The sequence below is a fragment of the Euphorbia lathyris genome, chromosome 3, assembly GCF_963576675.1.
Source record: "Euphorbia lathyris chromosome 3, ddEupLath1.1, whole genome shotgun sequence".
Classification (NCBI taxonomy): domain Eukaryota; kingdom Viridiplantae; phylum Streptophyta; class Magnoliopsida; order Malpighiales; family Euphorbiaceae; genus Euphorbia; species Euphorbia lathyris.
This window is the reverse complement of record NC_088912.1, coordinates 87,611,293-87,623,354: the sequence shown is the minus strand read 5'-3', so window position 1 is coordinate 87,623,354 and position 12,062 is coordinate 87,611,293. Positions and strand designations below refer to the sequence as shown.

General features: G+C 37.2%; 1 protein-coding gene across 1 annotated transcript; it reads left to right on the top strand.

Moving 5' to 3' along the window:
• The first annotated feature begins 6,801 nt into the window (after nt 1-6,801).
• Nucleotides 6,802-11,825, top strand: LOC136223647 (lysine-specific demethylase JMJ26-like). The gene is made up of 13 exons (XM_066011759.1): nt 6,802-6,989; nt 7,186-7,528; nt 7,616-7,737; nt 7,830-7,929; nt 8,647-8,776; nt 8,863-8,917; nt 9,004-9,700; nt 9,777-10,106; nt 10,271-10,627; nt 10,824-10,896; nt 11,001-11,086; nt 11,222-11,341; nt 11,425-11,825. Exons 2-13 carry the CDS (start codon nt 7,187-7,189, stop codon nt 11,533-11,535), a joined length of 2,523 nt encoding a protein of 840 aa, XP_065867831.1. The 5' UTR covers nt 6,802-6,989; nt 7,186; the 3' UTR covers nt 11,536-11,825.
• The last annotated feature ends 237 nt before the right edge of the window (nt 11,826-12,062 follow it).

The following is a 12,062-nucleotide window of genomic DNA, read 5'->3' as shown; positions in this document are numbered from 1 at the left end:
CCCATCCACCATGTTCAGGAATTTGGATGTGCCTCTGATATCTGCGTTTATGGAGTGGTAGCAGGCCGATACGAACTCCTTTTACATGCCATTCGGGGAGATGACTATCCTTTTGCACGATGTATGGCAGATTCTCCGTATCCCAATGGCCGGTCAGATGATCTCCGATACATGCAGTGTTGAGCGGCAGCAGCCATGTGTATGGATATGTTTGGAATCACTCAAGAGGAGTTGTTATCACCGTTAGAGCACTACTGGAGTGGTGGAGGTGTTTTTGCGGATGCTATGGAGGGCCTTACCCAGCCGGGGGAGGATCGAGATATCGGGACTCGAGCCACAGTATGGATATGGCTTATGTTAGGATCCACCTTGTTTGTCGACAAGAGTGGCGATAGGATCATGTCGTCCCATCTCCTAGAGGTTCACACCGATGTTAGAGGGGAAATTGGACGTTCTTGGGGATCTGCTACACTTGCCACCTTATATCGGCAGCTAGGGATAGCAAATAAAAGAGAGTACTCGAGTATATGTGGATGTTTGACCCTCTTCCAAGCGTGGATATGTGAGTACTTTCCGGCATTCCAGCCCCATCGACTACCACTCCAAACTCCAGATACTGCTTCCCGAGCGTGCAGATGGAATGTCGGGACTCTAGGCAGGAAGGCCTCCCGACTCGAGAGCTTTCGTGCACAGTTAGACCAAATGACGGCAGCCGAGGTAAAATAATATTTTATAACTTGCAACAATTTACTGAAATAAATGTCATTTCTTATTAACATGTTATTATATATTTTTTTTACAGATGATGTGGTTGCCTTATGGTCCAGTCGCCGATGATGATCAGCTTCGAGTGTCCTACGCCGAGTGGATACAGTGTAGAGATATTATTGAGCCATATATGCCCGACCGAGTACTTCGTCAGGTTGGTTATGTTCAGACTATCCCGGCTGAGCATATTAGACCTGATACTGCATTTCGGGCATAGAAGGCTGTATCGTACAGACGCGCATTCCGGAGTGACAGTTGATGATACTTGACGGAGGTTTCCATCTACTCGTGGCGTTGATCAGAGGAGATGTGTCACGTCCGTGTTCAAAATTTTCGAATTTTTATAAGTTGGCATTAGAATTTATACCCTGATATTAGTATATATTATAATTATTAGGTATGTGATTATTATTTGGTGCTATAGGAAAAGTTTGGAGTTAATTTGATGGTTTTATATGTAAATTAAAAGTTTAAAGTAATTTGTAAAGGATTATAGAAAGATGGAGGATCAAACATGATATTTAATGAATTTAGGATATAAATCCCAAATTCGCCAGAGTTCCACCATATTCTATCATTTTCTTTTCTTTTCTTTTCTTCTCTTTTCTGTTCTTTTGTTTTCCTTTGCCTTTTCATCGTTCTTCGACCGTTTCTTCACCGTTTCTTTGATTTACGGAGTTTCGACTGTCCGAATCACTCGAAATTTAAACTATAGCATCCTTATGTATAGGTCTAAGTCCTAACCGAAGAGTTTTTGAGTTTCGGAAGTGTTTGGAGGGAAAACGTCTTAGACAGGCTTTAGAGGAGAATCGATCGGGTGTGTTTTCTTCAATTAGTAGCCAATATAAGTAACTATCAACTATATTTTGAGTATTTTTAGTTTTATGTATATAGATATATATATATATATATATATATATATATATAATCAAAGATTTTTTAGAAATTAATATTTTAGGGTTATGCAGGAATTTTGTAAAATTGGGGGTTTTCACGATTTTGTTTTTTATTGTGAAATTATGGTTCAAAAGAAGCTATTGACTATAATTATATATGATTTTAGATGACAGAGTCGTTGCCTTAGTCTTGGAGTGGGTTTTGAATAAGAGCCATTTGAGACTTGGACGTTTAAATTGGTTTCGTTTGATAAAATTGAGAAAAATGGATTCGTTGTGGTGTAGACCTTAGGGTAATTCGTTGATAAAAATGATTGGAGTGATAAAAATAGTCCGATTCGATTTATTGTTTGATTTATTTACCAGTCGTATTAAGACGATGATTTTAAATCAGGTTTGTCCGGTATAACGAGTAGTGTGGACTTAAAATTTTTGTTTGGGTTAAATAGACGTTTGGACTTGAATTAAAGTCGTATGTGTTATTGTTTTCGTGAAAGGAGTTTTATGAATTTTTAATATATTATAATGGTGCTACTAGCCTTCAAGCTTTGGATAAATTATTTGAATGCAAGATTAATTTTTGAAATAATTATTATTTTATAATAAGGCTATGATTTACATTAGTCTAAGTGTTAGGAAATATAATTTTTTTTAATATAGATAGAACTACGTGGCTTTGATTCCCTAATTAAGATTATTCGGGATACGTAGGAAGCTCGATAGAATTATCGAGTCCAAGCCAAACAAAGAAATAACTATATTTTGGACACTCTGAATCTTAGGATCTAAGTGGATTGATTCGTAGATGATAAATTCATATTTTAGGTTCATAAGTTCATTCTCCTTGTTTTACCGTCGATCGTACTCGATGCCATTTAGGGTCGGGTATGACAAGATGCCAGGCAGTTGGAGCCGATTCTAGTGCTTGTGTTGTTGGGTACATGGAGTGGTACAAACAATATTCACATCATCGTCTGCTTTGTGCCCCTCAGGATGTGCCGGTCCACCATTCTCGCTCCAACAGCGAATATGTAGGTTTTATTATTATTATTTTTTATTATTTTTTTACCTATATTTGTTTTCTAATATTTAATTTTGTGCAGTGGGTTAGCCGTTTGGCAGACGTCACTCAGCGGGCGATCTCACTCCTGCCCGATGAGCAGACTTCACCAGTTAGGACTGATCTGGAGCAGATTATGGAGGAATGGAACCAGACGAATTGACTTGTTGTAATTTAGTACAAGTTATTGTTTTTAACACATTAATACATATTTAATACTGTATGTATATTATTTAATTATAATTTCAAGTTATAATGTCAATAATTATACTATTTAGAATTATTTAGAATAATAATAATTAAAATTTGAAATTGGAATAAAATATATTCACACTTGGACGTGGGCGTGAGGATATTACGCTTCACCTTCTGGTGAGGCGTGATAGCCACACGTCTCACCACATGGTGAAGCGTGAGGCTATTACGCCTCACCACAAGGTGAAGCATAATATACATACGCCTCACCTTGTAGTGAGGCGTAATATCCTCACGTCCGTGTGTCGAGAGAGGAAAAAATAACCCCTTTACCCATCCCAACACCTGCAAGGACATTTTTGTCCTTTCGAGTGGAAAAAGGGGGCTATGTTTTCGTAGATCGTATCTGTAGTTTTTTTTATACCAAAAATAGCGTTGTGATTTCTGTCATTAGCAAATTCGCGACAAATCTCTTAAGAGTGTTAAAATGCAAGAGTATTTTCCCCCACCTTTGAATTTTCTTTCTTTTTTTGTTCCATAATCTGGAATTCCGAAATTATAAATAGAATGTTATTACATAATTAAAAAATAGATTAAAAAGGAAGTTATTACCTGTTCAACTATAAAACTCATATTCGCTAATATTAAAACTGTATAACTCCGATCTTGGTTGTTTTACTTTTTTTAAGACCCGTGTGTAACAGATATTCTGTATTTAACTTACTTTTTTTTGCAACCGAGTAATCAATAGATTAAATTTTGTACAAGTTTAAGGGTCTAATTGAATATTTTATATAATTTTAAGAAGTTAACTGAATATTTTATGTAAATTCAGAGAACTATCTGAATATTTTAAAAATTCAGGGGCCAGTCAATTTTTGTTGAACAAGTTGACAACAAATAATGATGTATTAAGCCTTTATTCAAATAAGATATTTTACAACATTCATTCAAAATCTTCTTTTATGGAAACAATTCAAAAAATAAAGAAAAATTAGAAGAAAATAATCACAGTTGTATTTTACCAAGATTGGGCGATTCGGATTGACTTATTATATTACATCGATGAATAATCATCGACAGTTTCTTACATGCTACAACAGATCAGTAGCATGTTCCATATTACATCGATGGTATCAGAGTACGACACTTGAGGTAAGAATAATTTGCTCAATAAATTATTTTACTTATTATTTTTAACCCTAACACTAAAAAATATTCAGTAATTATATATGTGTCATGTTTACAGCTGAGAGATATGGTAGACAGACTGGGTTGTCTCACTTCCCATCCACCATATTCAGGAATTTGGATGCGCCTCTAATATCTGCATTTATGAAACGGTGACAACCCGATACGAACTCCTTTCACATGTCGTTCGGGGAGATGACTATCTTTTTACATAATGTATAGCAGATTCTCCGTATTCCAGTGGCCAGTCAGATGATCTCCGATACATGTAGTGTTGAGCGACTGCAACCATGTGTATGGATATGTTTGGAGTCACTAAGGAGGAGTTGTTATCGCCCTTGGAGCACTACTGGAGTGGTGGAGGTGTGTTTGCAGATGCTGTGGAGGGCCTTACCCAGCCAAGGGAAGATCGGGATATTGGGACTCGAGCCACAACATGGATATGGCTTATGTTAGGATCCACCTTGTTCGTCGATAAGAGTGGCGATAGAATCAGGCTGTCCCATCTCCTAGAGGTTCACGCCGGCGTCAGAGGGGCAGTTGGACGTTCTTGGGGATCTGTTACACTTGCCATCTTATATCGGCAGCCAGGGATAACGAGTAGAGGAGAGTGCTCGAGTATATGTGGATGTTTGACCCTCCTCCAAGCGTTGATATATGAGTACTTTCCGACATTCCGACCCCATCGACTACCACTCTAGACACTAATCCCCGGGCATGCAGATGGGATGTCGGGACCCTAAGAAGGAAGGTCACCCGACTCGAGAGCTTTCGTGCACAGTTGGACCAGATGACGGCAACCGAGGTAAAATAATATTTTATAACTTGCAACAATTTACTTAAATAAATGTCATTTCTTATTAACATATTATATATATATATATATATATATATATATATATATATATATATATATATATATATTGCAGATGATGTGGTTGCCTTATGGTCCAATCACCGACGATGATCAGCTTCGAGTGTCCTATACCGAGTGGATACAATATAGAGATATTGTTGAGCTTTATATATCCGACCGAGTACTTCGTAAGGTCGGTTATGTTCAGACTATCCCGACTGAGCATATTAGACCTGATACTACATTTTGGCCATGCAAATCTGTATCATACAGACTCGCGCATTCTAGAGTGACAGTTGATGATACTTGACGGAGATTTCTATCTACTTGTGGCATGGATCGGAGGAGATGCCAGGCAGTTAGAGCCGATCCTGGTGCTTGTGTTGCCGGATACATGGAGTGGTACAGGCGATATTCACATCATTGTCTGCTTCGTGCCCCTCAGGATGCGCCGGTCCACCATTCTCGCTCCAACAGTGAATATGCAGGTTTTGTTTATTGTTTTACCTATGTTTGTCTTCTAATATTTAATTTTGTGCAGTGAGTTAGCCGTTTGGTGGGCGTCGCTCAGCGGGCGATCTCACTCCTGCCCGATGAGCAGGCTCCACCAATTAGGACTGATCTGGAGCAGATTATGGAGGAATGGAACCAGACGAATTAATTTGTTGTAATTTAGTAGAACTTATTATTTTTAATACATATTTAATACTGCATGTATATTATTTAATTATAATATTAATTATTATATTTCAAATTATAATGTTAATAATTAAAAATATAATGTTAATAATTCAAATTATAATGTCAATAATTATAATATTTAGAATTGTTTAGAATAATAATAATTAAAATTTGAAATTGGAATAAAATATATTCACACGTGGGCGTGAGGATATTACGTCTCACCACAATGTGAGGTGTATGTATATTACAATTCACCTTGTGGTGAGGCGTGATAGCCACACGTCTCACCACATGGTGAAGCGTGAGGCTATTACGTCTCACCACAAGGTGAAGCGTAATATCCATACGCCTCACATTGTGGTGAGGCGTAATATCCTCACGTCCGCATGTCGGGAGAGGAAAAAAATAACCCATTTACCCATCCCAACACCTGAAAGAGTATTTTCGTCATTTCGGATGGAAAATCGGGCTATATTTCGCATATCGTATCTATGGTTTTTTTGTACCAAAAATAGCGTTGTGATTTTTGGAATTCCAAAATTATAAATAGAATGTATTACATAATTCAAAAATAGATTAAAAAGGAAGTTATTACTTGTTTAACTATAAAACGTGTCTTCGCTAATCTTAAAATTGTATAACTCCGATCTTGGTCGTTTTACTTTTTTTAAGACCCATGTAATATATGTTCCGCATTTAACTTACTTTTTTTTTTGCAATCGAATGATTAATAGATTATATTTTGCGCAAGTTTAAAGGGCTAATTAAATATTTTATAAAAATTTAAAGGACTAACTAAATATTTTATATAAATTTAGATAACTATCATAATATTTTAAAAATTCAGGACTAATCAAATTTTTTTTTTTGGACAGATGCAGAACAAATAATGATGTATTAAGCCTTTATTCAACCTCCATATACATAGGATGTTGAGATATTTTACAACATTCATTCATTCAAATTCTTCTTTTATGGAAACAATTCAAAAAATAAAGAAAATTTAGAAGAAAATAATCACAGTTGTATTTTACCAAGATTGGGCGATTCGGGTTGACTGTCACGAAATTGTAGTGAGAGTGGGGGTGGCTAGCCTTTACTATAAAAGCAGAACAAAACAAGAACAAATTACACTCCCTCTCATTCCCAATATAAATCTCTTACACTCCCCCCCTCTGACCTCTCCTCACCGCCTCTTTTCCCCCCTTCTTCTTCTTTTCTCGCCGCCGATCAGATTTTTCCGTCATTCCAGCCACCGCTTCTATTTCTATTTCAGTTCTGATTCCTACTGCACTTTCTCATTAATTCCGGTCATCGACTTCGGTTCCTCATCCATCAGGTTTCTTTCTCTCCTTTCTTCACATTGCATTGCGTTTTTATTTACTGTTCGTCGTTATTTTTACAATTAGGTGATTTTTTTGGTATGTTTTGGTTGAGTTGACCTTAGTCAATCCAGCTGTTTCACTCATTGCACTACATTATATGTTTCTGAATTCGTTAATTTATTTGTGTGTTTTATGATTGATATGGTGTAGGATGAAACGAGTGAGGGATTCAAATGGGGATGATGAAGATGGAAAAGAAAGAGGGAAGGAAAATCCAGGCAGTGACGGTGATCGGAAGAGAGCTAAAAGAGCTAAGGTAGCTCCAAGCTCACGTTCTAAAAGAAGAAGCAAAAAAGAGAGTGATTCTGGAGACGAAGACTTAGAAGCTGCGTGCATTATGAACATGGGAGAGCGCAGAAGTGCTAGAGTTAGAGCTAGAATGGTAGATAATGTGAATTCCTCCTGCCGTAATTTGGCTTCTACATCTACATCTTCTAGTGCATCAGGTTCTGCAAAAAGCGATACAACTAGCATCTCTATAACAGATATAAAGGTATTCTTTTTTGGAACAATGACTGCATATTTATTGAATCAAGTGTCTTTTTCGGCTTTACTAATTTTCAGCTATTGGTTTAAGCAGCCCAAACCAAAAGCACAACCAAGACCAATATGTCATCAGTGCTTGAATAAACAAAGAAAAATTGTTGTCCCTTGTCAGATGTGTAAAAGCAAATTCTACTGCATTTATTGTATCAAAAAATGGTAACTTTTCTCGCTACAATGTTTGACAATTGAGTATAATCGGCTATTATGAGAAACTCTCATGAATCCTTCATTTTTCTGTTCTATTGCAGGTACCCGGAAATCCCCGAAGAAGAAATTGCAGAACAATGTCCATTTTGTCGTAGGAATTGTAACTGCAACGTGTGTTTGCACTCAACTGGATTGATAAAGGTGTGTTATATTCTGTGTCCTATCAGTTGTATTCGGTTTGGGCCGGCCCGGTCTGGACCGGACCTAATCACGGTCCACGTTGTCCAAATCCCGTATTATATTTACATCCGGCTTGGGCCGGGCTGGTTCAAGATAAGAAAACTGATGCCCAGGCTGTCCAACTTTATTGGGAGAGGATCCACCTACAGGGTGCCTCACGAGCCTCGAACCGACATATCCGACAAACTATAAAAATTGTGTTGAATTGAAACAGTACTAAATGTTTATAATTTTTTTAAGTGGTAACTATATAACTTATTGACCTTAACTTAATTATAATTATATATTAATATATGAATTTTGGGCCTGGCGGTCCAAGCCCAACCCATCATATGTTCGGGTTTAGACAGACTTGGGCCGGGTTAGGCCAACTACTGAATATATATGTCCAAGCCTAACCCATAAAGAGCGGACCGGATGGGCCAGTGGTCCGATGAACAGGTCTAAGCAGAGGTCTTGGATCTAGCTAGTTTGATCCTGGACTGAGGATTGTGGCTGAATAATTTCAGCTTCCAAAATATCTAATAAAAAATCATATTGCTGCTTTTTGACATTGAAAGTAGATTTAAGTATCCCTTTGTGCATCCTAGGATTGGCAGTTTGTAGAAGCTTTTTTTGCAGTACTGAAACTGCTATTGGTTTCTTCTGAATAATCATAATAATATTTCTTGTTGTCAGACATCAAGAAGGGAGATACCCGACAGTGAAAAAGTTCAGCATTTGCAGTATTTCATTAAACCACTTCTTCCCTATCTGGATGAAATCTGTGAACAACAAACTCAGGAGGTTCAAATAGAGGCTAGAATAGGTGCTTTTGCTTTTACTATTTTCCTTTAGCTTTGTGTTTTGACTTTAACTTACTGCTGATACTTTCCAAAATGCTCTTGTATCCAGGTACTTCGTATGAGGTAGCCGAGAGTTTCTGTTATAATGATGAGCGTGTGTATTGGTAAGAATCTCTTTCCAATTCAAAATTGCAAAGGAAAAATAATGTTATAGACTGATGTTTTGACTCTTTTCTGTGCTCTGCTGCAGCAACCATTGTGCAACTTCAATTGTGGACTTTCACCGCAAATGTCCAAATTGTGATTATGAACTCTGTCTCAATTGCTGTCGAGAAATTCGAGAAGGAAGCTTGCAAAGTCATGCTGCAATGAAGTTTCAGTATACAAACAAAGGCCCTGATTATATGCATGGTGGAGATCCACTGCCTCATGATCTCGAAAATCCTGAGGATCTAAGTGAGCCATCCAATTTCATATGGAATGCCAATCATGATGGGAGCATTTTTTGTGCTCCAAAAGACTTGGGTGGTTGTGATGGTTGTATATTGGAACTAAAGCGTATGCTTCCAATGGGATGGATCTCAGATTTGAAAAGGAAGGCCGCAGACTTGCTTGAGCTTTGTAACAGCAAAACAACCAGCTCAATGACAAAGTATTTTGATACCGAAAGACAGATGTCAAAGAAAGCTGCTTGTAGAGAAGGATCTGACGATAATTACTTGTATTATCCAGCTCTGGATAATATTCAAGAAGATAAAGAGCTTCTTAACTTTCAAAGGCATTGGTCTAAAGGCGAACCTGTCATAGTTCGTGGTGCCCTTCAGGTAACACCTCATTTGAGTTGGGATCCAATGGTTATGTGGCGTGCCTTATGTCAAAGTTCGGACTTAGAGTCAAGCTCCAAGATGTCTGATGTCAAGGCCATCGATTGCCTGTCTTCTTGTGAGGTTAGCCTCATAATGTTCCATGTATTTTATCATTGATTAATCTTGTCAAGACTGCTGATTTTGTCGAAATATTCAGGTGAATATCAAGACTAGTCAATTTTTTGAGGGGTATATGAAAGGGAGAAGTTATCAAAATTGTTGGCCTGAGATGCTGAAGCTTAAGGATTGGCCCCCATCCGATAAATTTGAAGACCTTTTGCCGCGCCATTGTGATGAGTTTATCAGGGCTTTGCCTTTTCAAGAATACTCTGACCCCAAGGCTGGCCTCCTCAACATTGCTGTAAAATTTCCACCAGGTTTGCTTAAACCAGACTTGGGACCAAAAACTTACATAGCTTATGGCAATAAAGAAGAGCTAGGAAGAGGGGACTCAGTCACCAAGCTTCATTGTGATATGTCAGACGCGGTATGTTGGTTGAATCTTTATGTCTGAGAGATTTGTTGATATCTTGTCATTACGACGTAATAATATATTTTTCATTTTTGTACAGATAAATTGCTAAATGTTAGTTTTAGTTACAGGCTAATGTGTTTTTCATTTTTCATAAGACAAGTTTCCTACTAATGTAGGTGAACATTTTGATGCACACTTCAGAGGTACCTTTAAGTGAAGAACAGCATGCAGCCATAGAACAGCTGAAACAAATGCATAGGAAACAAGATGCAAGAGAGGGTCTGGTGAGTGATAAGGTGAATGGTGTGTACGGTAGCAGTTGTAAAGAAGAGTTGGGTGCATCGAAAACTAATGCGCTTGATAAGCATGCCTGTGGAGTTGGGCTCATGGGTGAGCCAACTGACCATGAAACAGATGACACGGGTGGCGCATTGTGGGACATTTTTAGGAGGGAAGATGTCCCCAAGTTAGAAGAATATCTTAGGAAGCACTCAATGGAATTTAGGCACACCTTCTGTTCACCAGTGAAACAGGTAACTGATTCCACCTTTTGCTCAGCGAATTGCAATTTTTGACACGAAAACAACTCGACTTAGACTACATGATAGACACGGTTATCATTTTTCTTGTGTTTATATTATATATAACCATATGAAACATAACACAGATAAGTCGAATTGTCACCCGTCACATTTGTAATTTACTCACAGCTAACCTTGTTCCAAGCAGGTTTTCCATCCTATACATGATCAGTGTTTCTATTTAACATTGGAGCATAAGAAGAAGCTCAAGGAAGAATTTGGTTAGCACATTAAAGAAACCCGGGTTTTTATTTTTCATTTTCATTTTCTTTCATTACAAATTACCACCTTTGATTCATTCACTTGAATATTGTCACACTCATAGGAGTTGAAGCTTGGACTTTTGAGCAAAATGTTGGAGAGGCAGTGTTTATTCCTGCAGGTTGCCCACATCAAGTAAGAAATCTCAAGGTACCTTTCGACATAGACACGCTTTGTTAGGCTATCAATTTCCAGCAGAATAACACGATTATTCATACACCACCACCAACACCGTTTTGATCCCATAGATCTAAAGCTTTCTTTCTTCTTTTTGGCCTAAATCAGTCCTGCACAAAAGTTGCTGCGGATTTTGTCTCTCCTGAAAATATCCATGAGTGCCTTCGGTTAACTGAGGAGTATCGAAAACTTCCCAAGAACCACAGGGCTAGGGAAGACAAGCTTGAGGTAAAATAAAAACACTTTTTTGCTAAGATACACTAATCATCAAGGATAAGATTACATAATTCCTTTGCTCATTTGTGCAACAGATCAGAAAAATGATAATCTACGCAGTTGACCAAGCTGTGAAAGATTTAGAAGCGCTAATCGCATCAATGAGTTCATCAGACGCTTCTCCAAGTGGTGGCTCAAGGTCATGAAACATATATGTATATAGTACTGCCATTGCTCTCCAATACATTTTGATTCTTCAAATTCTTGCCTATCTGTCCTCAATTTTGAAGTCATTTTGACACACACATGTATATGTTGTTTAGTCCAATCTCTGGTAGATTTTGTCTAGTTTTTTGGATAATATTTAGTTGAGAGAAATTTTTAGAAGATTCCAGAGGTTCTAATTAGTGTTACCACAGCAGTAATTTTTTGTTGTAAATGCTGGTGTATGCAAGTAAATCTTATTTATGATATGTAATTATTTCTCAATTTTTGACAATACACATTATTATTTTTGTACTGTATATAATGCAATTATCTATAATACTATTATAGCAATTCTTTTTTTTTTTTTTTTTTTTGAAGGATTATAGCAATTCTAATTGCAGTATATTTTGTGATACTCTGATAGTTACTCGTTTCTTATAATCATCCATTATGAGTTCAATAATATCATTATTAAGTCTAATAATTTATGAATGGGTACGTTAAGGAAAAAGTAGTCTGTTCGGTT